Here is a 25,957-nt window from a genome sequence, read left to right on the forward strand (position 1 = left end):
GTCTCCCGTTCATGTATAGTCAGTGTGTTACTTTTTGCTTTCAAGACACCTTTGGTATTTTTGCCTCTCAGAATAGTGCGATTGGCTGTGACATCTTCAAAGAGGAAGAGTGTGACTGGTACAATTCTTTAGCATCCCTAGCTGGAAAATGGATGAAACAACATCAATGAGCACTTTATGCAAGACAGTGAAAGTCTCAAGGAACAAATTGACAATAATTGAAAGCGAGCCCTCTGATATCTAAGATGTTTCTACAAATCTATGACCCTTCTAACTGCATGTGCCATGCAATCCAGGCACTCACTTTTTTTTAAAGAGGTGCATATGATCTCCTCCAGGATCTCAAACAGCTCTCAAATCTTGCATGCCACGCTACATAGACTTGATAAAAGTAAGAAATGTAACACAGAATTCAACCTGGCTTTCAAATGCTGTATTGTGCTAAAGAGCTCTCCTGGGTCTGCATGGCATGACACATATAGTCCCTAGGATTGTAGATTTGTAAAGAAGAGAGAAATAACTAGTGTTAAGAAATCTGTTTCCTTTTTAGCTATGCCTCCAGAAAATCACTAAATTATTAAATTGTATAATTTACACCTGAAATATTTTTGCAGACCCTTTTTGAATTCAAATTTGAATTTCTTCGAGTGGTGTGTAACCATGAACACTACATCCCTTTGAATCTACCTATGCCATTTGGAAAAGGCAGAATTCAGAGATATCAAGGTAAATTCACATTTTTAACTATGTAAATGTTAAAATTTTAAAAAGGACAGGTTGGAGTTCGTAGCGGTCGTGGAACAAGTCAAGGTGGCAAGAACCATCTTGCAGGCTGCCCTCCATGTGACGGACTCACGTATTTGCACCATGTCCTTTGCCATTGGCATGAGAAGGTCATCATGGCTACAAGCATCAGGCCTCGCCCCAGAGGTCCAGCAGACCATCCAGGACTTGCCCTTTGAGGGCTTAGGACTGTTTTCAGAACAGACTGACTCCAAGCTCTGTAGCCTTAAAGATTCAAGGGCAAATCTGAAATCTTTGGGGCTACATACATCAGTTCCTCAGAGGAAGCACTTCAGACCCCAGCCACCTCCTCCTCACTTCTACCCTGCCCAACATAGGTAGGACTCTAGGAAGCAGGGAGGAACAACAGATGAAGACCTTTTCAGCCCCCATCTGACAGGGCCAGAGCTCAGCAAGGCAGTCCTCCAGCTCCAAGCAGGCCTTTTGAAGGTGCGTCAGAGTGGTGACACACCAGCCCAGAGCCAGGATCCTTCTCCCTGCTTCCTGACCCATCTTTCCCATTTCTATTGTGTGCAGGCCCAGATAATCTCAGACGGCTGGGTGCGGCTCACTTTAGAAGCGGGATATTCTCTCCAATTCTGTTCCTCCTTTCCCCGTCCCTCTTCAGGGATCCCTCTCACCAGCAGCTTTTATTTTACAGGAAGTGCAGTCACTCCTATGCATAGAAGTAGTAGAGAAGGTTCCTTAGGAGCTAAGAGGAAAGAGATTCTATTCCTGATACTTCCTAATCCTGAAAGCCAAAGGGGATCTCAGATCCATTCTTGACCTGCAAAATCTCAACAGATTCATGAAGAAGCTGAAGTTTTTCATGGTATCTTTGGCCACTATCATTCTCTCCCTGGATCCGGGGAAAGCAATGCAAAGTAATGTACGTTGGAAAACATAATCCCAATTCATAAACTCATGCACATATAAATTGATGGGGTCTAAATTAGCTGTTACCATTCAAGAAAGAGATCTTAGAATCATTGTGGATGGTTCTCTGAAAACATCCACTCAATGTGCAGCAGCAGTCAAAAAAGCTAACAGAATATTGGGAATCATTAAGAAAGGGATAGATAATAAGATAGAAAATATCAGATTACCTCTATATAAATCCATGGTACCCCACATCTTGAATACTGTGTGGAAAAGGTTCAGAAAAGGCAACAAAAATGAATAGGGGGTATGAAACAGCTTCCATATGAGGAGAGATTAATAAAGCTGGGACTTTTCAGCTTGGAAAAGAAACAGCTAAGGGGGGATATAATTGAGGTCTATAAAATCATGACTGGTGTGGAGAAAGTAAATAAGCAAGTGTTGTTTACTGTTTCTCATAACATAAGAACTAGGGGTCACCAAATGAACTTAATAGGCAGCAGGTTTAAAACAAACAAAAGTATTTTTTCACACAATGCACAGTCAACCTGTGGAACTCCTTGCCAGAGGATGTTGTGAAGGACAAGATTATAACAGAGTTCAAAAAAGAACTAGATAAGTCCATGGATAGGTCCATCAATGTCTATTAGCCAGGATAAGCAGGGATGATGTCCCTAGCCTCTGTTTGCCAGAAGCTGGGAATGGGCAACAGGGTATGGATTATTTGATTACCTGTTCTGATCATTCCCTCTGGGGCAGCTGGCATTGGCCAGTTTAGGAAGACTGGCTAATTAGCTAGATGGACCTTCTGTCTGATCCAGTATGGTCATTGTTATGTTCTTATGTCTGGTACGCCACCGTTGCCTTGATGGACACATACTTTCATATATCGATAGTCCTGGCCCACAGAAGATTCCTCTGCTTCAGGGTGAACCACACTCATTATCAGTTTACAGCTCTCCCCTTCAGCCTGTCGGCAACTCCCTTCCCCCTCTTGGCATGTTTGCCAAGTGCATGGCAGTCATTGCCACGTTCCTGAGGAAATGGCAGGTGCAGGTGTTCCCATATCTTGGCGACTGGCTGGTCAAGGGCTGCTCCAGGCGCAGGTAGAAGCACCTGTAAATCTGATACAGATGACTTTTTCAGTGGACCTGGTCTGTTGTTGAATGTGCCCAAGTCGACTCTAACCCTTACCTAGAGGATAGAGTTTATAGGAGCAGTCCTAGACTCCACTCAAGCCAGGGTGTTCCTACCGGAGTCTCACTTCCGAGCCATTTGCTCCATCATAGACAGCTTCAAAGGTTTACCAACCACAACGGCACAAAACTGTTTGAAGTTGCTTGGTCACATGGCATGGTTGGCATCAGTATACAGACCAAACAGAGACAACTTGGACAAGATAGTTTTGCTTCCTCCCCAGGTTATTGAGTCCCTACTATGGTGGCTCAATCTCCAAACAGCATGTACAGCAGTCCCCTTCTCCAGGCCCTAGACCTTGCTGTCTCTAATCACAGACGCATCAGCGTCAGGGTGGGGAGCACATCTCAGGGGTCTCAGAACTCAAGGTCTCTGGTCCCAGGTGGAGCTTTTGCTTCACATCAGTGTAGGGGAGCTGAGAGCGGTTTGCCTAGCCTCCCAAACCTTCCAAAGCCGTCTGGAAGGCAGGTGTATATCAATCATGACAGACAGTACAACAGCGATGTTTTATATAAACAGATGGAGTGGAGCACGCTCCTCTCCCCTATGCTAGGAAGCCCTCAAGCTCTGGGACTTCTGCATAGCTCACTCAATAAACCTAGAGACTTCTTAATCTTCCGTGGTCCCAGAACAAGCTGACGGACCATCTAAGCAGACCTTTCCACTGTCACGAGTGGTCCATTTGCCCAGACCTCATCAACAGCAGGGGTTCTCAAACTGGGGGTCAGGACCCATCGGGGGTCACAAGGTTATTACCTGGGGAGTCGCGAGCTGTCAGCCTCCACCCGAAACCCCGCTTTGCCTCCAGCTTTTATAATGGTGGTATAAATTAAAAATACTTTTTAATATATATATTTAAGGGGAGAGTCGCACTCAGAGGCTTGCTATGTGAAAGGGGTCATCAGTACAAAAGTTTAAGAACCACTGATCAACAGCATCTTCCAGCAGTGAGGAGTTCCCCAAATAGACCTATTCATATTGAGACTCAACAGGAAGTGTCAGCAATTTTGCTCCTTCCAAAATCACAACCTGTGCTCGATCGCGGATTCATTTTTCCTCCCCTGGAGGGACCATCTGTTTTATTGTTCCCACTTTTACCACTCATTCAGAAGGTCCAGCTCAAGGCCAGAAGGGACAGAATGTCAGTCATTCTAACAGCACCAGCTTGGGCCAGCCAACCTTGGTATACAACGCTTCCGGAACTGTCAGTAGCCCCTCCGATCACCCTGCCATGGGTGCTGGACCTAATCACTCAGGATCACAGCTGCCTCCAGAATCCCAGCCTCAGATCTCTCCACCTCACGGCGTGGAAGCTTCATGGCTAAACCCAATGGAGTTGGTATGCTCGGAGCCTGTCAGAGAGGTCCTCCTTGGTAGCCAGAAGCCAACACTAGAGCCACTTACTTAGTCAAATGGAAGAGATTTTCAATGTGGTCAGTACAGAAGGGCATGTCTTAGATGCAGGCATCAATACTCTTCATTCTGGATTACCTGTTGCACCTGAAGTAGTTAAGTCTGGTGGTGTCGTCCTTAAAGGTTCACTTGGCAGTGACCTTGGCATTCCATCCTAGGATTGACAGCCGATCAGTCTTTGCTAGCCTGATGCTGGGCTGCTTTCTCAAGGGACTTGACAGATTATACCCTCAAATTCACCACCCAGTACCGGCATGGAACTTTAACCTAGTGCTCTCCAGGCTGATGGGGGCTCTCTTCGAGCCCTTAGCAAGTTATCACCTTCCATGAGAGGTAGAGGAGCGAGCATTCCTGGTTGCTATAACTGTGACCACGAGAATGTCTGAGCTTAAGACCTTGACATCCTGTACCTGTGTACATGGTATTCGATAAGGACAAGGTTCAGTTATGGCCTCATGCAGCCTTTCTTCCAAAAGTGATATTCATTTTCACACAAGCCAAGACATTTTCCTTCTGGTGTTCTACTGTAAGCCACGTGCCAAGATCCGGAAGCAAAATCTCCACTCCCTAGATGTTAGGTGGGATTGGCTTTTTCACAAATCAAGCCAGCTCTTTATTGCAATAGCAGATAGGATGAAGGGCCTCCCTGTCTCATCCCAGAGAATTTCATCGTAGATCACATCCTGCATTCGAACTTGCTATGATTTAGCAAAGGTGCCAGCTCCAGCTCTGACTATACATTCCATGAGGACGAGCACGCCTCTGCTGCATGTCTGGTGCAGGTCCCTGTTCAGGAGATTTGCAGGGCCACAACTTGGTCATCAGTTCGCACTTTCACCTCACATTATGCCATCGCTCAGCAGGTCAGGGACAATGCAGCTTTTGGCAGAACAGTGCTCCAATCAACAAATCCATGAACTCTGACCCTACCTCAAGGGAAATGCTTGGGAATCATGTACTTGGAATCAACATGAGCAAGCACTCGAAGATAAAACAGTTACCTACCTTCTCTTAACTTGTTTTTCAAGATGTGTCGCTCATGTCCATTCCAAGCCTCACCCGCCTACCCCTCTGTTGGAGTAGTCCAGTAAGAAGGAACTAAGGTGGTGGCGGGTTGTCAGGGGCCTATATACACCACCATGAAGGCACAACTCCAGGAGGCTCCTCAGCTGACCCAACGGTTACCACTAGGGGAAGAAGCTTCCAACGACCGTGCATGCGGTGTGCACACGCTTACTTAGAATGGACATGAGCAACACATCTCGAAGAACAATAGGTACAAAAGGCAGATAACCATTTTTTACTCTTAATATTCATTGTTACTAGTTTTCGTAAAATTATACTTAAAGCTATGGTTGTTTTGTGTTTCACTAACTGTCTAATGTCTACGTGTTGAGTGAACACATGTTATATATGACAAATGTCTGCCTGACAAAGCCATACAGTTTTGAGGCTAAGTGGGTTTTTGAACAAGCCACGTCTAAACTGTTTTTGCAACTAAGCATGAACAAAGGGGGAAGCCCATGCTTGTGTTAATTGGCAAATTAATATTAATTGCACCCTTCCTAAACTACAGCTTATACTCTACTTTCAGACCTCCAGCTTGACTATTCATTAACAGATGAGTTTTGCAAGAATCACTTCTTAGTGGGACTGCTCCTACGGGAGGTGGGAAATGCATTACAAGAATTCAGAGACATCCGGCAGATTGCAATTAGTGTGCTCAAGAATTTGATGATAAAGCATTCTTTTGATGACAGATATGCTTCCAGGGTAAGTTTACTGCTACTTCAACAATTAGAAAGTTAAAAAGTTTAGGCATGTACGTTTTCATGGTTTTATGGATGAGAAAATACTGGTAATTTGCATATGAAGTATCACCAGAAAATAAGTGTATCTACAGTGATAAAGTTTGTATATAGCTGATAGATATTGAAATAAACATAGGGTTCTGAAAACTGATTTGTGTTTTCATTTTTTAACTATGAAAAAATATACTTATTAAAAACTGCATGTTACATTTAAACAAATTATAATGTAGACAAATGTAGTCAGATTTTCTTATTTACTCAAAATAATTGCTTTTTAACTTATTTATTTGTAATGATTATTAACCATTATTAATATTCAACTAATTTTGGCTAGTCCTTCCATGATCTATTAGAAGGACAGTTAGTTAATATAAGTGGAGTTGCCAGTTGTAGTAAATATTATGACTTTGGAGTTTCCTGGTTTTTCTAAATTTTGAGGGCCTTGTGTTGCAGTGAAGCCTCCATGATTTTGTAATTGCAGTTCTGATGGACTTCTTAACTTTGCATAGTTTTAGTTTGACCCTTCCCATGTATTTAGTTTCAAATATGTATCATTTTGTTCTCCAGTGGCATATTGAAATAGTAAGGAAACAAATTCCTTGACCTATAAATCTTAATTGAAGCATTCATTCTTGAATAATAAATATTTAGTGGTCAGCATTGTATATCTGTATACTAATGAATACATGTTCTAGACCAGTGGTCCCCAAGCTTTTGAGGGTTGTGGACAGGGGGCTGGGGATAGGGGCAGGGATGGGAGCAGAGCTCTAGTGAGGCTGCAGTGGGGGCCAGCAGCCAGGCCTGCAGCCAAGAGTAGCTCTGCCCCTAGCCCTGTCCCCAGCCTCAGCCCCAGCCCTGGAATGGAGCAGCAGCCAAGGCTAGGGGTAGGGGCAGGAGTAGGACCCAGATTGGAGCGCACTGAGGCTGAGGACAGGGCCAAGCCCAAGGTCAGGAGCCAGGGACATGGCTAGGGGCGGGACTGGAGCAGAACTGGGGACAGGGAGGAGCTGGGTGGCACCCCTTCCTTGCCCCCCGTGGGGACTGGCCCAGGCCATGCCATGGCCCCCAGAAGTTCCTCCACGCCCCCTTTGGGTGTGTGCCCCACAGTTTGGGGGCCTCTGTCCTAGAGCCTGATTTAGCATATCTTTCCCATTGCTAAACATTGGGTTCTGTAGTTTGGGGAAGAATGATGTAAGAAACATTCCCATTAATGGGATTGTTTGTTTATTTCTTAAATCACTGGTTTCATTATTTGTTTGTTAACAAGAACCGTGAATCTTTGTTCAGAGCCATCAAGCAAGAATAGCCACTTTGTATCTACCAGTGTTCGGACTGCTGCTAGAAAATGTCCAACGAATCAATGTCAAGGATGTGTCACCTTTTCCTGTTAATCCTTCCAGCAGCGTAAGTGAGCTGTTTATTATTTGACATTCAGAGTTATTTTTAGCAGAATATATTCAATAATGTGTATGCTGAATGCTATGGACCTGATTCTTGGGTCTAACCAAGGTGCACTTAAATCACCATTGTATTTCATATATTCTGGGGTCAGCAGCAGGCTAGCTCAATCTGGAGCATAAATTAGACCAGCCTTATGGCTACTCTACCTAAAATAAGCTTGTAATGGCCCCATAGGGACTCTTATTACACCAAGGATAGCCAGAGCAGAAGAGACCTCAAGCTATGTCCCCACCTCATTTACGTCAGAATGACAAAGAAGTGCCGTTTATGTCAAAGGACAAGAAGTGGTATTGGTTTGTGTGTGCCCATATATCTGTATCTATCTATATATGTTAATATTTGCTTTTTATAGACCGTATTGGTCATGTTCCTGTATTTTGCTCTCTCCAAATTTCCATAAAAATTTATTAGAATTTTAGGTGCACAGGAAATGCAGCATATACATGTTCATTTCTTTAAAAAAAAAAAAATCAATTGCCTATTTACAGGTACACACAAAGAAACATTAAAAGAACATTAAGGTTACAAAGTCAGACTTTTAAATTAGGTAATGCCAGAACTATGGTTGTCTGTGCTATCTTAATTAAGCCCTCTTTTGCATATGCACTATGATTAGGATCCTATATAAATGACAATTTCACAGAAAGCATGGAAATCATGAAAATGACCCCAAATTGTGATCATTTTGACGTTTTCCTTTTTTAAAAAAGTATTTACAACAAATTCTTTAATACAAAAAAAATTAGCTTCTCTACTTTTTTATTCAGAAATTGGGCATTAGTGTTTGAGCTGTCCTGCTAACTATATCAATAGCTTGTATTTTTGCTATTATTGACTCTGATCCTGTTAGCATTAACACATGTACTTAACATGCTTGAAGTCAATGGGGCTACTCAACTACATAAAGTTAATCACATACCTAAAATATTAGGAGGACTGGAGCTTTAGTTTTTAAAATGGGGACAAAGACAGGAGTCTTTGTTGTACTCAGCAAACAGCTGATGTCGATGGAATCTTTTATTATCTAATTCTGTCAAATGACATAAAAATTACCAAGTAAAACAAAAAAGAGAAGTTCACAGTATGTTTTCAGAAGGAGAAATTTCTGGATGTTGTAAACAGAAGTAAGGCAAGTCTAAATAAAGTCATGTTAAAAAGTATATGCCCAATTGTGAGCAATGTTGAAGTAAACATATTGACATGTTAGAGGTAACCTTAGGTATCCTGTGTTTGTTTCAGTGGGTTGCAGCATATACTTTGATGTCACCCTTGATTTTAAAAACATCAGATATCGCATTCCTTCATAGAGAGAGAGAGAGAGAAAGAGAGAGATGTAATATGCGCGCACACTAATTTTGAAATGTCACAAAATGTACATTATAATCATTCGTTTATTTCTTTTCTAAACAGAGTGCAAAAGATGAACCACTTAGTATGCCAGCTGCAAATCCTTTAGTAACACCACAAAAGTCGAGTAACACTTTGGATAACAGCCTCCACAAAGATTTGTTTGGTGTTATTTCCGGCATTGGTAATACATTCTTTTTTAAAATTCTGACTCGTTTTTTCTTGTTTCTTTACTAAAAACCCTTTAAGTCTTAATGTCATCACATTTTGAAAAGATGTACTATGAAAAGATTTAATCATTTGAGTCAAGTGAGAGTTCCTTTCTTGGATGAAACTCAGATCAACTGCCAGTCATGAAAGTAACAATGTGAAGGACATCACTTCAACCCGTTGTCCTATGGGGAGTTTTCTGAGCCTGGAGGGCAGGCAAAAATATATGAATATAGATCCATTCTGGTATAGCCATATCTCTGCCAATTCAGTGTAGCTTATTTATATTTATAGCATGGCTGTCAAGCGATTTAAAAAAATTAATCGTCCTTAATTGCACTATTAAACAATAACAGAATACTATTTATTTAAATATTTTTGAATATTTTCTACATTTTCAAATACGATTTCAATTACAACACAGAATACTAAGTGTACACTGCTCACTTTATATTTATTTTTTTTACAAATATTTGCACTGTAAAAAAACAAAATAAATAGTATTTTTCAATTCACCTAATACAAGTACTGTAGTGCAGTCTCTTTATGATGAAAGTTGAACTTACAAATGTAGAATTATGTACAAAAAATAGCTGCATTCAAACATAAAACAATGTAAAACTTTAGAGCCTGCAAGTCCACTCAGTCCTATTTCTTGTTCAGGCAATCACTCAGACAAACAAGCTTGTTTACATTTTCAGGAGATAATGCTGCCTGCGTCTTGTTCACAATGTCACCTGAAAGTGAGAACAGGAGTTCACATGGCACTGTTGTATCTGTCGTCACAAGATATTTACATGCCAGATGTGCTAAAGATTAATATGTCCACTATTCCAGAGTACATGCGTCCATGCTGATGACAGGTTCTGCTTAATAACAGTCCAAAGCAGTGTGATCCGACGCATGTTCATTTTCATCATCTGAGTCAGATGCCACCAGCAGAAGGTTGATTTTCTGTTTTGGTGGTTCGAGTTTTGTAGTTTCCTTATCAGAGTGTTGCTCTTTTAAGACTTCGGAAAGCATGCTCCACACCTCATCCCTCTCAGATTTTAGAAGGCACTTCAGGTTCTTAAACCTTAGGTCATGTGCTGTAGCTATATTTAGAAATCTCACATTAGTACTTTCTTTGCCTTTTATCAAATCTGCCTAAATGGATTTGGAATTTTTTCAACCTAAACCATCAGTTCTTGCATGCCTCTCTTTTTTTATGCTGCTAAAGATTAAAGAGAATGCAGCGCTGAGTCTTGCCCCTTCCTGGGGATGGGGTGCCAAATCCCCACTTTCGGGAGATAATGATAGAAAACAATAATTTAGATGAAAGCAGCAAAGAGTCCTGTGGCACCTGATAGACTAACAGATGTATTGGAGCATGAGCTTTCGTGGGTGAATATCCACTTCGTCCGAAGCATTTAGATGAATTGCTACTGGTTAGCGCCCACAGTTTTTTCCCATTCTATGTGCCGTAGGTGTATTTTCTGGCTCCTCACAGCTAGTTTCAGATCATTTTGGGAATCGTAGAATCAAATTGTTAAAAGGGACCGCCATGATCATCTAGTCTAACCTGCTGCCAAGATGCAGGATTTACTGTATCTAAGCCATCCAAGATATATGACTATCCAGCCTCCTTCTGAAATCTTCAGTGAAGAAGCTACCACAACCTCCCAAGGGAGTCTGTTCCATTTTCCTGCTGTTCTTAATCTGCTATGCTGCAGTTTGAATCCATTGGATCTTGTCTTGCCCTCTGTGGAAGAAAACAACTTTTATCCATCTTTTTTATGGCAGTGTAGACGAGTGAACTCACCCCTGCCGTGCATCCTGCTGGTGACTTCTGAGAATTAACTCTATTCAGCTCCGGAGCATCCTCTGCAGGCCGATGATCCGCCTGTCCTCTGGCCCTGTGTACCTCCCAGGACCCAGTGCCCTTTTACCTGGGGTGCTGCTCTCTAGCAGTAATCCCCTCAGTCCTAGAGTCTCCCCTCCCCAGGGGACCCCCCACCCACTATCCCCACCTTGCCTCAGTATATGGCTACTGCCAGTCATTGTCTAGCCCCCGTGCCTTGGGGCAGACTGCAGTATCAGCCCTACTCATCACTGGCAAGGAGGGTTTGGACCTGCTGCCTTGGCCTACTCCTGGGCTGCCCTCTGCAACCTCCAGTACCCCTTGGCCTTCTTCTAGGCCGCAGCCTGGGGCTTTCCAGGCTAGAGCTCCCCAGCTCCTCAGCCTATCCCCAGCTCTGCTCCACTCTAGGTACCTTATCTCCAGCTCCCTGCAGCTAGAGAGATACTGTTGTCTGCCCCTGGCTTCTCTGCCTTTATAGGGCCAGCTGAATCTGTTTTGGGCATGGCCTCAGCTGCAGCCACTTCCCCCAACCAGCCCAGCCTAAAAGCTGCTTTCTCCCACCACAGCCCCTCCCAAGGCTGTTTTTACCCCTTCAGGGAAGGAGTGGGGGTCCACCCCGACACAGGCAGCCTTTCAAATATCTGAAGATTGCTATCATATCCCCCTACTTAATCTCCTCTTTTCCAAACTAAACATACCCAGTTCCTGATATGACTTGTATTCCATCCCTTTGATTGTCTTTGTTGCTCGCCTCTGGATCCTTTCCAGTTTCTCTACATCCTTTCTATACATTGTTGACCAAAACTGGACACAGGCCTAACCAGCTCCAAGTAGAGTGGTACTGTCACCTACTGTGACTTGCATGCTAGGCCTCTGTTAATGCAACCTAACATTGCATTTGCTTTTCTTGCAACAGTATCACATTGCTGGCTCATGTTGAGGTTGTGATCCACCACAACTCCTAGATCCATCTCAGTAGTGCTGCTGCCAAGCCAGTTTCTCCCCATTCTACATTTGTTCCTTTGGTTTTTCTTCCCTAAGTGTAGCATTTTACATTGTCTTGAATTTCATGTTGTTGTCTGTATCCCGGTTCTCCAGTTTATCAAGATCCTTCTGAATTTTAGGTCTATCCTCCAATGTATTGGCAACCCCACTAGCTTTGTGTCATCTGCAGACTTGATCAGTATGCTCTCTACGCCTACATCCAGGTCATTAATAAAGATGTTAAATAACACCAGACCCAGAACAGATCCCTGTGGAACCCCACTTGAGACTTCCCTCCAATCCAACCTTATTCCATTAATAGCTACTCTTCCTTTGTGGTTGTTTAACCAATTGTATCCACTTAATGGTAGTCCTGTCGAGCCCACATTTCTCCAGATTACTTGTCAGAATGTTATGTGGGACTGTGTCAAAAGCCTTGCTGAAGTCCAGGTATATTATGTCCTCCGCAGTCCCCTTATCTACCAAATTAGTTACCCTGTCAAAGAAGGAAATCAAGCTGATTTTGGCATGATTTATTCTTGGTAAATCCATGCTGGCTGCTAGTGACTCATCTTCCAAGTATTTGCAAATTTAATGTTTTATACATGGTGTAGTAGCTTCCCAGATATCGAAGTCAGGCTGACTGGTCTATAGTTCCCCAGCTCCTCCTTTTCCCCCTTTTAAAAACGGGCACTATGTTAGACCCTCTCCAGACTTTTGGGACTTCTCCTGTCATCCATGAGTTTGTAAATATCTCGGTGGCTCCGAGATTTCTTCGGCTAATTCCTTCAGTACCCTTGGATCACTAGCATCCAACCCCACTGATTTGAATTCATGCAAATTAGTCAGAAGATCTCTGACATGTTTACTTAGCCCAATCTGCATCCCTTCCCCGTTATTGTCTATGGTAACTTCAGTAGTCATCTGGTCACATTTTTTGTGAGAAGACTGAAGCAAAGTAGGCATTGAGCAGCTCTACCTTCTGATCATCTGCCGTTACCAGCCCACATTTTCCAATGAGCAGCGGACCCACACCGTCCTTGAGCTTTCTTTTTGGTCTGACATATTTGAAGAACCCCATCCTGTTGTCTCAGCTGTAACTTATTCTTTGCCTAAGCTTTCCTGATTTTGTCCCTACACACTGCTGCTATTCCCATGTATACTTCCTTGATGACATGCCCCTCCTTCCATTTGCTTTTATGTATCCTTTTTGATTTTTAGATAACTAAAAATCTCCTTGTGCAGCCCTTTGGCCTCCTGTGGCTCTTCTTATCTTTCCTCTGCATCAGAATAGCTTGATGTTGAGCCTCTAATATTCTCCTGGGAGAATTTTGCACCACTGCGCATGCTCAGAATTCATGTTCCCTCGCAGATTTCTTTGCTTCCCCGCAGAAAAATGACTTTCTAACAGGGAAGCAAAGACAAGCTGCAAGAGCAGTCATGTGCTACTCCCTAGCTGTGCAGGTACATCGTTTCAGGTACCCAGAGCAGCTGGTGGAGAGGAAACTCATTGCAGGGCTGGGGACACCCCAGCCAGTAGCTCCTACCCTAAGGCCTGGTCTACGCTGGGGGGGATCGATCTAAGATATGCAACTTCAGCTCCGAGAATAGTGTAGCTGAAGTCGATGTATCTTAGATCGACTTAGAATCACTTACTTTGCGTCCTCGCAGCCACCGCTCCCCCGTCGAGTCCGCTTCTGCCTCTCACCGTGGTGGAGTTCTGGAGTCGATAGTAGAGCGATCGGGCATCGATTTATCGCATCTACACTAGATGCGATAAATCGATCCCCGATAGATCGATCACTACCCACCGATCCAGGTAGACTTACCCTAAGCCGGGATCAGCTGCTAGTCCCAACTGGGCTTCCTCTTCCCCTGCAAGGAGTGGCTGGGGCTGTGTCAGACCCATCCCCAGAAACCTCCCCCAGCTGCAAGAAGTTCAGCATCCTCCCCTGATTCATGCCCCCGTTGCTCCTCAGCTGCAGGGAGAGGGGTCACTATACAGGCAGCTGCTCTCCCATCTGCCCAACCCCCATGCATCTGAACTTCCCATACCCAGACACCCCATACCCAAACCCCACCTCACTGACCCTCAACCCATGCATCTGGAGCCCCCTTGCACCCAGATGTCCTGCCTCCAGACTCCCACCTCTGCACCCAGACCACCTCCCACTGAGCTCTCTGCACTCAAACCCCCACCTTTATGAGCCCCATCCCCTGCATCACCCTGAGTCCCCACATCAAGACCCCCATGCCACTGACCCCCCAATTAGCTGCACCCAGACCCCCATCCCACCAAGCCCCATTCCTCTAGCCAGCTGAGACCCCCAAACCTAGACCCCTCTGTTGAGTCCCAATCACTTTCATCTAGAAGCCCCTGCAGGGTCCCATTGCCCCTGCACGTGGATCCCCCCCACACCAGACCCCCCACTGAGCTGCCTGTATCCAGATTATCCCACACAGAATCCCCTCACCCTACACCTGGATCCTCCTCCTCACCCCCACACTGAGCTCCTCCGCACTTGGATCCTGTCCCACACCTGGTACACCTGGCGCAGAGGGGTAGGGCCCCAGGTGTTTCTGGGGCAAGCCCAGGCCTTGTGCTGGGTCAGGGTTGGGTGCAGCCTCACCATTGAGTCCATGTCCCCAGCGTGAGGGGTCGGGAGGCTGCAGGGTGATCTCCCACCTTCACGCATCCAGTGGCCTGTACTCCCCACTGCCATGCTGTAGCCTCTGCATTTATTTATTGACAAATAAAACTTGCAGAATATTGCAGATTTTAAAAATATTGTATGCAGAATTTTAAATTTTTTGGCACAGAATGCCCTCATGAGTAAGTATTACATCTTTGAAAAACTGCCAGCTTCCTTTGACTACTTTTTTTCCCTAATTGGCCTTTCCATGGGACCTTGCCTAATATTTCTCTGAGTCAATTAAAATCTGCCTTTCTGAAGTCCAGTGTCTTGTTTTGCTGTTCTGAGATCATAGGTGCTTGCCCCAATGCTGAGGACATACCTTCCCATGGTTTTGCTGCTTAAAATAACCTAATTTTAGTAGATCATCCCTATCTTTAGCAACAGGCACCGCCTCTTCTCTCCCTAAAAGCGAAGTAAAGAAGTCAGCATTAATCACAGTGTCCTTTCTGTAAAAGCAGCAAAAAATCCTTTCTGTGGCACCTTATAGACTAACAGACATTTTGGAGCATGAGCTTTCGTGGGTGAATGCCCACTTCATCAGATGCATGTAGGGGAAATTTCCAGGGGCAGGTATATATATGCAAGCAAGCTAGAGATAATGAGGTTAGTTCAATCAGGGAGGATGAGGTCCTGTTCTAGCAGCTGAGGTGTGAAAACCAAGGGAGGAGAAACTGGTTTTGTAGTTGGCAAGCCATTCACAGTCTTTGTTTAATCCTGAGCTGCTGATGTCAAATTTGCAGATGAACTGAAGCTCAGCAGTTTCTCTTTGAAGTCTGGTCCTGAAGTTTTTTTGCTGCAGGATCTGCTATAGTGTGGCCAGGGAGGTTGAAGTGTTCTCCTACAGGTTTTTGTATATTGCCATTCCTAATATCTGATTTGTGTCCATTTATCCTTTTCTGTAGAGACTGTCCAGTTTGGCCGATGTACATAGCAGAAGGGCATTGCTGGCATATGATGACGCATATTACATTGGTGAACGTGCAGGTGAATGAACCGGTGATGGTGTGGCTGATCTGGTTAGGTCCTGTGGTGGTGTCGCTGGTGTAGATATGTGGGCGGAGTTGGCATCGAGGTTTGTTGCATGGATTGGTTCCTGAGCTAGAGTTACTGTGGTGCGATGTGCAGTTACTGGTGAGAATGTTTCAGGTTGGCACGTTGTCTGTGGGCGAGGACTGGCCTGCCACCCAAGGCCTGTGAAAGTGTGGGATCATTGTCCAGGATGGGTTGTAGATCCCTGATGATGCATTGGAGGGGTTTTAGCTGAGGACTGTATGTGATGGCCCGTGGAGTCCTGTTGATTTCTTTCTTGTGCAGGTATTGTAGTTTTGAGAATGCTTGGTGGAGATTTTGTAGGTGTTGGTCTCTGTCTGAGGGGTTAGAGCAGATGCGGTTGTACCTCAGTGCTTGGCTGTAGAAATGGATCGTGTGATGTGCCCAGGATGGAAGCTGGAGGCATGAAGGTAGGCATAGCGGTCGGTAGGTTTTCGGTATAGGGTGGTGGTAATGTGACCATCACTTATTTGCACTGTGGTGTCCAGGAAGTGGACCTTCTGTGTAGATTGGTCCAGGCTAAGGTTGAGGGTGGGTAGAAGCTGTTGAAATCTTGGTGGAATTTTTCCAGAGTCTCCTTCCCATGGGTCCAGATGATGAAGATGTCATCAATGTAGCATAGGTAGAGAAGGGGTGTGAGTGGACGAGAGCTGAGGAAGTGTTGTTCCAGGTCAGCCATAAAAATGTTGGCATATTGTGGGGCCATGCGAGTGCCCATAGCGGTGCCACTGATCTGGAGATATATATTGTCATCAAATTTGAAATAGTTGTGTGTGAGGATAAAGGCACAGAGCTCAGCAGCCAGTTGTGCTGTGGCATCATCAGGAATACTGTTCCTGACAGCTTGTATTCCATCTGTATGTGGGATGTTTGTATAGAGAGCCTCTGCATCCATGGTGGCTAGGATGGTGTTTTCTGGAAGGTCACCAATGCATTGTAGTTTCCTCAGGAAATCAGTGGTGTCATGGAGATAGCTGGGAGTGCTGGTGGCATAGGGTCTGAGTAGAGAGTCCACATATCCAGACAGTCCTTCAGTGAGAGTGCCAATGCCCGAGATGATGGGGCTTCCAGGATTTCCAGGTTTGTGGATCTTGGGTAGTAGATAGAATAACCCTGGTCGGAGCTCTAAGGGTATGTTGATTTGTTCCGGTGTTAGTGTAGGGAGTGTCCTGAGTGCAGTTTCTTAGTGTATTCGTCAGTAGGATCTGAGGGAAGTGGCCTATAGAATTTGGTATTGTAGAGTTGTCTGGCGGCCTCCAATTTAGATAGTGTCCTTTCTAAATTCCAACTTGGAAAATCATGTTTTACTTACCTGAATTCCTCCTGCAACTGGATATGCTCTTCCTCAACTTCTGCACTAAACTGACTTGTTGTGTTGCTATTAAACAGCTGTTGCATGTCACTGGTGAATGAAGAGATTGTTGTGTGTGGAAAGAGAAAAAAGAACGTCTGATAAGTGAGATGGATCCTTCAGGATAAAAATTGCTATGTAAAAATAATCATTTATTTTTATTTATTGGTAACTATGCACTAAAGTAATAGGTGAAATGCCTAAAGTGCTAAATTGATAATATTAGAATTATTCATCTCTTAAATACTACTTTGATCATTTTTCTACATGCCCCATGCAGAGTCTTTTAGCCAACAGTGTCCATTGGAGGCTGCATATGCACCCTGCATCTAGGGTGACCAGATGTCCCGATTTTATAGGGACAGTCCTGATTTTAGCGTCTTTTTCTTATATAAGTTCCTATTACCCCCCACCCCATGGCCTGATTTTTCACATTTGCTGTCTGGTCACCCTACCTGCATCTCCTTGTCCCACTTCCTGGGGAGAGGGGTAATAAAGGACAGAACAGCCCCAACCACCATACAGTTCCTTTTTACTGCCAGGTGCAGTGAGATGGAGCGACACTGTGTCCATCTGCTTCCCTGATGTATCATAAGTAGTATTAGATTTTTAGTTTTAGTAGTTTTTTAAAGTTGTGTTTCTTTCAATCTGTTGGCAAAAAAAAAATCTAAATTAGAAGACTAGAGCTGTTCTTGATGACTTCGCTTATCATACCTCAAGATTCCCCACAATCTAATATAAACTTGGTCTTCCTGAAGTGGCTCGTCTTACAGATATCCTTTGTGGTTTAACCATACTTTTTCTAACTTAGCTCAGGGATTGAAAAATCTCTCTGTTTACTTGGTTCCAGACTATCAAAATTTGCTGCTCCTGAAAAAAATTGTATTGATACACCTCCTGCCAGCTTGCAAGATATTTATTATACATTTTAGCTTTGTTAACATCTCAAGTGCTCTACAAAAGAAATCTAATACAGATCTGCTCTGATTCCTTCTCCCAGAAGTGTTGATGTTGTGATTTTGTATGCAAGACTGCACCTTTGCCCCCTTCAGGGGTGGTTAAGACCAGTTTATTACCCAGTCAGATACACACCATGCCTTCCTGTAGTGATACTTCCAAAGGTGCTGGCATCTCTTCATTGGTGGGTGGACTCATCTTTGTGTGTGCCAGTGAGTTTTTTCATCCAGTTTCTCCATCAGACTACTCTAAAGGATGCATCCAAGCAATGATGGAGTTCAAACCTAGGCAAATTTCAGGCCCACAGGAGGAATTGCACTTAAACATATTGGACTTAAGAGCCATTCTTCTACCTTGCAAAGTGTGTCTGTCTGTGCTCCAGAACACCCCTCTTCAGATCCTAACAGATAATAGGACAGCAATGTATTATATGCACATTTGGAGGTTGCAAGATCTTCCCCTCTTTTGGGAATAAATTTTCTTGTGGAATGGTGTAATCGTCATATCAACCTGTTTGCATTTTGTTGAGCAGGTGTCCAAGACAATTTAGCAGATTATTGGAGCAGGGAAGACCCCATCTCTAATGAATGGGAGCTAAAAGACTGTATTCTGAATTCAGTGTTTCAGGATTAGGGAGTTCCCTCAATGGACGTATTTGCTACATATGATAAGAAATATCCCATATATTGCTCACCTGGAGGAATGAGTCCAAAGTCCCTTGCAGTTGCAAATCTGATTCTGTGGGATCAAAACATGCTATATGCCTTTCTTATTTCTCCTCATCCTGTTAATCCTCAGAGTACTCGGGAAAGTTTGTCAGGACAAGGCTCAGGACAAGCTTCTACTTGGGCCCATCAGTTTTGGTTTCCCGATCTAATTCACTTTTCAATTTGTCCGTCTTTGGTTCCCCATCCTTCCAAATAGCCTTTCTTAAAATCACAGCCTAGTACTGGGCCCAGACACAAAAACTCTGCACTTGACAGCATGGAGGCTAGCTGGCTGACTCTGCTTGAGGAGAACTACTCACTGGCTATTCAAGTTTTTATTCCTACTAGGAAAGCCTCTACAAGACAGATGTATGTATATCTCTATGTATAAGTGGAGGCATTTTTCAGTATGATCTAGTCAGAGAACTCTTCTGTCTGAACTATTTTAGACAATCTATTATCCTTGAAACATTGTGGTTTCTCAGTTCTGTTGAAGTGCATTTAGCAGCTGTTTATGGGTTTTTCATTGCTCGGTTATGTGGTTATTCAGGTTTTTGTTTTTGTTTTTTTTTAAACTGTTAACTCTACAGTTTCGAAGTTCTTAAAGGGGTTTACACTGGTTAAAGATTCCTTTCCTTCCTTGTGCTTGAATATGGTATTGTCTTCAATAGAGCCTTCTTTCCAACCCTTAACATGTTCTTTGTAACACTTTTCTGTAAAGACAGAATTTTTAGTGGCTGTCACTTCAGCGTGTAGCCTGATGGAGTTGCAGACCAGGTCTATACTACACATATATATCAGTATAACTGCATCGCTCAGGGATGTGAAAAATCCACACCTCCTGAGTGACACAGGTATACTGAGCTTAACCCTCCATGTAGACAGCGCTATGTCCACAGGGAAGCTTCTCCTGTGAACATAGCTACTACCTTTCGGAGAGATGGATTAACTATGCCAGTGGGAGAAGCTTTCTCATTGGCATAGAAGCATCCTCACTTAAGAACAGCAGTGCAGCTACTCTGATGCAGCTACACCCCGTAGCGCTGTACGTGAAGACAAGTCCACAAGTTCTGATGGCTGGGTCTCCGTATGTCGTTGTCTATAAAGACAGAATTATGCTTAGGTCACATCCAAAATGTCTGTGTTAAGGTTTCTTATACTGTGAAACAGTTTGCCCTTCCCTTTTCAGTTAGGGTGCAATCTGCAGGGCTCAAGCAACCTCTCTCAGGATGTGTTAGAGTTGTTCCTGTCTTGGAACTCTGTAGAGCACCTACATGGCATTCTACTTATACATTTTACAAACACAGCTTCTAGATCAGATGCTCAGTTTGGCAGGGCTGTCTTGCAGTCATTTTTTAGATAGGACCCTTGTCAACCACTTACCTGAGAAGTAACTGGTAGTCAGTCTGTGTGGACGAATGCTCGGAGAAGAAAGAGATTACTTAGTTCACGGTAACTGGAGTTCTTTGAGATTCCTTTGTCCACATGGATTGTATTATGACTCTTCTTCCCCTCTGGAGTCCTCCTTCTGGATTTCAGTGTTGGTGAAGGAACCAAGTGGCATTTGGGGTACTCCACTCTTTATGCCCATGGGGTTGGGGGAGGGCAGGAGGGTATGCAGGCCAAATGTGCAGCCTCTCACAGATGCTGCTGGCTAAATGATTCCAGGCTCAGACACATGAGTATACACACTTATAGTGGGATCTCTATGGACAAATGCATCTTTAAAAAAAGTGTTCTTCTTCGAGTGATTGCTCACATCCATTCCAGTTAGGTGTGCGCGCTGCGCGTGCACGTTCGTCGGAAACTTTTTTACCCTAGCAACTCCAGTGGGCCGGCAGGTCGCCCCCTGGAGTGGCGCCGCCATGGCGCTCAATATATATCCCTGCCGGCCCACCCGCTCCTCAGTTCCTTCTTACCACCGTGTCGGTCGTTGGAACTGTGGAGCGCGGCATAGCTGTCCTCCACGTCCCTAGCTCTCCTTGTTATCTCTCGTTATCTCTCGTATTGTTATAGTTGTTAGTTAGATTGTTAAGTATAGATAGTAGTAATTAACTGTAAATAGATTGTAAATAGTTGTTCGCCGGGGGCTTAGCCCTTCCCGGCACCCGGCACCGGGCTCATGCCTGGTTCGCCGGGCTTCAAGCAGTGTGCGGCCTGCAAGAAGCCTATGCCCACCAGCGACCCCCACGACGCGTGCCTGAAGTGCCTGGGGGAATCGCACAGATCGGACAAGTGCCGCATCTGCAAGGCTTTTAAGCCAAGAACAAAAAAGGAGAGGGATCAAAGACTCCGGACTCTCCTTATGGAGGCGGCACTTGACCCGGCGGCTTCGCAGGCCGTGATCTCGGCGCCGGCACCGGATTGCACCGGCACCGAAAAGACTCCCCGGCACCGACCTTCTCCGGCACCGGGGACAGAACCAAGACCGTCGAAGTCTGCTACTCCAGCCAGGCAGACCCGACTGGAGCGCCCGGCCTCAACATCGGCCGCGGCGCCGCAGGCACCGTCGACTCCGGGCCCGGCGGGTCCGTCGAGTCCGGTGCCGCCAAGCTCCCCCATGAGATCTGGGGTCAAGATATTGGTCCCATCCACGCCAGAGACCTTCGCCTCGGCTCGGGACCTCATTGCCCTAACTGAGCCTACTCAGCTGCCACCCCCGGTACCTCCGGTGCGGGTCGCGTCTAGAGGCAAGCCAATGATGTCGGCACCGTCTAGGGACTCACGCTCACGGTCCAGGTCCCGACGTCACGGCAGATCGAGATCTCGTCGCCGCTCGCAGTCCCGGCACCGCTCTCCCCGGCGGTACCGGTCGCACTCGCGGCACCGGTCGACCTCAAGGCGGTCGCGGTCGGACTCCAGCGCCGATACCGGCACCGTGACTCCAGGAGCCAGTCCCGCCGTCACTCGCCGCACTGGTCGACCTCCCGGCACCGTGCTGGTGGCAGGTCCCGGTCCCGGTCGACCTCCCGGCACCGAGCTGGTGGCAGGTCCCGGTCCCGATCCCGGCACCGAAGCGGCGGCCGGTACCGGTCCAGATCGCGGCACCGAGACAGAACCCGGTCCCGGTCCCGATCCCGGCACCGCTATGACTCCCGGTACCGATCCCCGGCACCGAGAAGATCTTCGGTGCCGACCCGCGCAGACCCTTACCAACCAGGGTCTGCCCCGCCGTGGCCTTCTAGACAGCCGTCGGTCTTCTCCCAAACGGACAGCGGGTATGCGTTGGGCACCGACCGGCAGGCGGCGCTATTTCACGACCCGCCACAACACGACCAAGGCCCGCAGCAATGGGGGTTTTGGACACCCTGGGCATACCATCAAGCCCAGGGGCCCCAACAGCTTCCTGCTAGGCCTGCGACGGCGGAACACAGGGTGCCGGAAGCCTCATTGTCTCGCCCCCCTCCCTCCCCGAATGGGGAGGAAGGGTCCAAGCAGCAAGACTCCGCTCTGGCTCCTGAGACAGAGGCGAGGGCCGAGGGAGACCCTCCATTAGACACTCTCTTGCCGGGGGTCTCCTCATCCTCCTCCCCTGATGAAGCGGTGGCTGGTACCTCCTCCAGTAGCCCCCCCCCCCCCCCGCTGGACCTCAGGGCACACCAAGACCTCCTCAGGCAAGTAGCTCAGAATCTGAGCCTACAAGCCGAGGAGGTCTCTGAAATAGAGGATCCAATTGTTACCATCCTCTCATCGGATGCTCCCACCAGGGTCGCCTTACCCTTCATAAGGACCATCCAGGCCAACGCCAATACCATCTGGCAGTCTCCGGCCTCCATCCCCCCTACGGCGAGGGGCGTCGAGCGGAAGTACATGGCCCCTTCTAAAGGCTATGAGTACCTCCATATACACCCGACACCGTGTTCCCTGGTGGTACAATCAGTAAATGACAAAGAGCGTCATGGGCAGGAAGCTCCAGCCCCCAAATCCAGGGATGCCAGGCGGATGGACCTCCTCGGCCGTAAAGTATACTCGGCTGGGGCGCTGCAGCTCAGGGTATCGAACCAGCAGGCCCTGCTCAGCAGGTACGCCTTCAACTCCTGGGTGGCAGCAGACAAATTTAAGGAGCTGCTGCCGCAAGACGCCCGCCAGGAATTTGCAGCCATCTTAGATGAGGGCAAGAAGGTTGCACGTACATCTTTGCAAGCTTCTTTGGACGCTGCAGACTCGGCTGCCCGCACCCTCGCGTCGGGAGTAACGATGCGCCGCATCTCCTGGCTGCAGGTCTCTGGCCTTCCTCCGGAGCTCCAGCATACCATCCAGGACCTCCCATTCAAAGGCCAGGGCCTGTTTTCCGAAAAGACAGACCCCAGACTCAAGAGTCTGAAGGACAATCGGGTCATTATGCGCTCCCTCGGGATGCACACACCGGGAACGCAACGCAGACCCTTCCGGCCACAGCAACAACAGCAGCGCAGGCCATATTCCCAGTTCCGCCAACGGCAGGACCTTAACAGGCGCCGTGGCAGGAATGGAAGGCGCAGGCATTCGGGGAACCAAGGGGGGCAAAACCAAGGCTCCTCTAAGCCCCCGCCTGGACCCAAGCCTTCATTTTGAAGGTGCGCCCGAGGGCGCAGTAACAGTTTCCCCCATGGATCCTTCCCCCCCGTTTTCCAACCGCCTTTCGTTTTTCCTCCCGGCGTGGACCCAAATAACATCGGACCGCTGGGTCTTACGCACGGTGCAGATGGGATACCGCCTGCAGTTTGTATCATTTCCTCCTTCCCGCCCCCCTTCCTCGTCCCTCTTCAGGGACCCCTCTCACGAGCAATTCCTTCGGCAGGAGGTACAGACGCTCCTCAGCAAAGGAGCTATAGAGGCGGTTCCAGAAAACGAGAAAGGCAAGGGGTTTTGTTCCCGTTATTTTCTGATCCCCAAGGCCAAGGGAGGCCTCAGGCCTATCCTCGACCTGCGAGAGCTCAACAAATACCTGGTGAAGTTGAAGTTCCGCATGGTATCCCTGGGGACCATTATCCCATCCCTGGATCCGGGAGACTGGTATGCCGCCCTCGACATGCAGGACGCGTATTTTCACATTGCCATTTGGCCACACCACAGACGTTTCCTTCGCTTCGTGGTGGGCCCCCTTCATTACCAATTTGCAGTCCTCCCATTTGGCCTTTCTACGGCCCCGAGGGTGTTTACAAAGTGCATGGCAGCTGTTGTGGCACATCTTCGACGCAGTCGTATCCACGTGTTCCCTTATCTAGACGATTGGTTGATTCGGGGCACGTCGGAACGGCAAGTCGGCAGCCATGTCCGCGTGATCACCGGCACGTTTGCCACTTTGGGCCTCTTGATAAACATGGACAAGTCCACCCTGATCCCCACGCAGAGGGTGGAATTCATCGGGGCCGTCCTGGACGCCACCGTGGCCAGGGCCTTGCTGCCGTTGCAGAGGTTCCAGGCATTGTCAGCGATCGTTCAACGACTGCGGGCAGCCCCCTTGACATCAGTACGGACATGTCTAGCCCTGTTAGGCCACATGGCGGCTTGCACCTTTGTGACCGGTTATGCTCGGCTCCGCATGAGGCCCCTCCAGTTGTGGCTCATCGATCATTACCGGCCGGCAAGACAGCCGCTAGACATGCTGATCACGATCCCCCAAGGGGTGTTAGATTCTCTCGACTGGTGGCTAGACCAGTCGGTAGTGTGTGCGGGGCTCCCTTTCCACCCACCTCAGCCCTCGGTGTCCCTGACAACGGATGCCTCAGATCTGGGCTGGGGGGCCCACCTGGGGACCCTGAGAACGCAGGGCCTGTGGTCCCAGAAGGAGGTGGGGTTGCACATCAACATGCGGGAGTTGAGAGCGGTCCGCCTCGCTTGTCAGACGTTCTGCCATCAGCTTCAAGGTCGTTGTGTCGCGGTATTTACCGACAACACGACGACCATGTTCTATATCAACAGGCAAGGCGGCACCAGATCCTCTCCCCTGTGTCACGAGGCGATGCGACTCTGGGACTTTTGTGTAGCCCACTCCATTCACCTCACGGCTTCCTTCCTCCCCGGAGTACGGAACACGCTGGCGGATCGCTTGAGCAGATCCTTCCTGTCGCACGAGTGGTCCCTTCGCCCGGACGTCGCCCTCTCCATGTTCCGGAGGTGGGGTTATCCCCGTGTGGACCTCTTCGCGTCCGGGGGGAACAGGAAGTGCCAGGCGTTCTGCTCCTTTCAGGGCAGGGAGCCCGGGTCGATAGCGGATGCCTTCCTTATTCCGTGGTCGACCCACTTGTTCTACGCGTTTCCCCGTTCCCTCTGGTCCACAGGGTCCTTCTGAAGGTGCGCAGGGACAGGGCTCGCGTGATCATGGTAGCCCTGGCGTGGCCCAGGCAACATTGGTACCCCATGCTGCTGGACCTGACCATAGCCGACCCAGTTCCCCTACCCCTTCACCCGGACCTGATTACCCAGGAGCACGGGACCCTCTGTCACCCGGACCTCCAGTCGCTGCACCTAGCGGCGTGGCTCCTGCGTGGCTGACCGGTTCTGAGCTGCGCTGCTCCACACCGGTGAGGGAGGTGCTTTTGGGCAGCAGGAAGCCTTCCACGAGAGCGACATATTCGGCCAAGTGGAAGCGTTTCTCCTGTTGGTGCGTGGAGAGAAATCTCCGCCCTATGGAAGTTTCGGTGGCCGATATCTTAGACTACGTTTGGTCCCTCAAACAGCAAGGTCTGGCGATATCGTCGTTGCGAGTCCACCTGGCAGCTATCTCCACCTTTCACCCGGGTGCGGATGGTCGCTCTATTTTTTCTCACCCGATGGTGTCTAGATTCCTTAAGGGACTGGAACGTTTATACCCTAACGTCCGTCTCCCTGCTCCAACCTGGGATCTTAACCTGGTGTTGTCCCGGCTCATGGGACCCCCCTTTGAACCGTTAGCTACTTGCTCCCTGCTTTACCTCTCTTGGAAGACTGCCTTTCTAGTAGCTATCACCTCAGCTAGGCGGGTGTCGGAACTCCGGGCTCTTGTGGTAGACCCCCCGTATACAGTCTTCCACAAAGATAAGGTGCAGCTGAGGCCACACCCTGCCTTTCTTCCCAAGGTAGTCTCGTCCTTCCACATCAGCCAAGAGATATTCCTTCCGGTTTTTTTCCCGAAACCTCACTCCTCAGGCAGGGAGCAGCAGCTTCACTCGCTTGATGTCCGTAGGGCTCTCGCGTTCTACGTGGAGAGGACCAAGCCCTTCCGCAAATCCCCCCAGCTTTTCGTGGCGGTAGCGGACTGCATGAAGGGGCTTCCTATCTCCTCCCAGAGGTTATCCTCATGGGTAACG

The 25,957-nt window shown here is 47.4% G+C and overlaps 1 protein-coding gene across 17 annotated transcripts in view; it reads left to right on the plus strand.

The window, feature by feature from the left end:
- DOCK9 (dedicator of cytokinesis 9) overlaps nt 1-25,957 on the plus strand; it is a 347,564-nt gene that overhangs the window by 218,547 nt on the left and 103,060 nt on the right. For all 17 annotated transcript variants that reach the window (XM_050946717.1, XM_050946719.1, XM_050946627.1 and 14 more), the window contains exons 30-33: nt 615-726; nt 5,867-6,045; nt 7,371-7,487; nt 8,955-9,075. In XM_050946717.1, coding sequence (XP_050802674.1) covers nt 615-726; nt 5,867-6,045; nt 7,371-7,487; nt 8,955-9,075 — 529 coding nt within the window. The remainder of the gene's footprint in view (nt 1-614; nt 727-5,866; nt 6,046-7,370; nt 7,488-8,954; nt 9,076-25,957) is intronic.

Source organism: Gopherus flavomarginatus, chromosome 1 (assembly GCF_025201925.1).
Source record: "Gopherus flavomarginatus isolate rGopFla2 chromosome 1, rGopFla2.mat.asm, whole genome shotgun sequence".
Taxonomy (NCBI): Eukaryota; Metazoa; Chordata; order Testudines; family Testudinidae; genus Gopherus; species Gopherus flavomarginatus.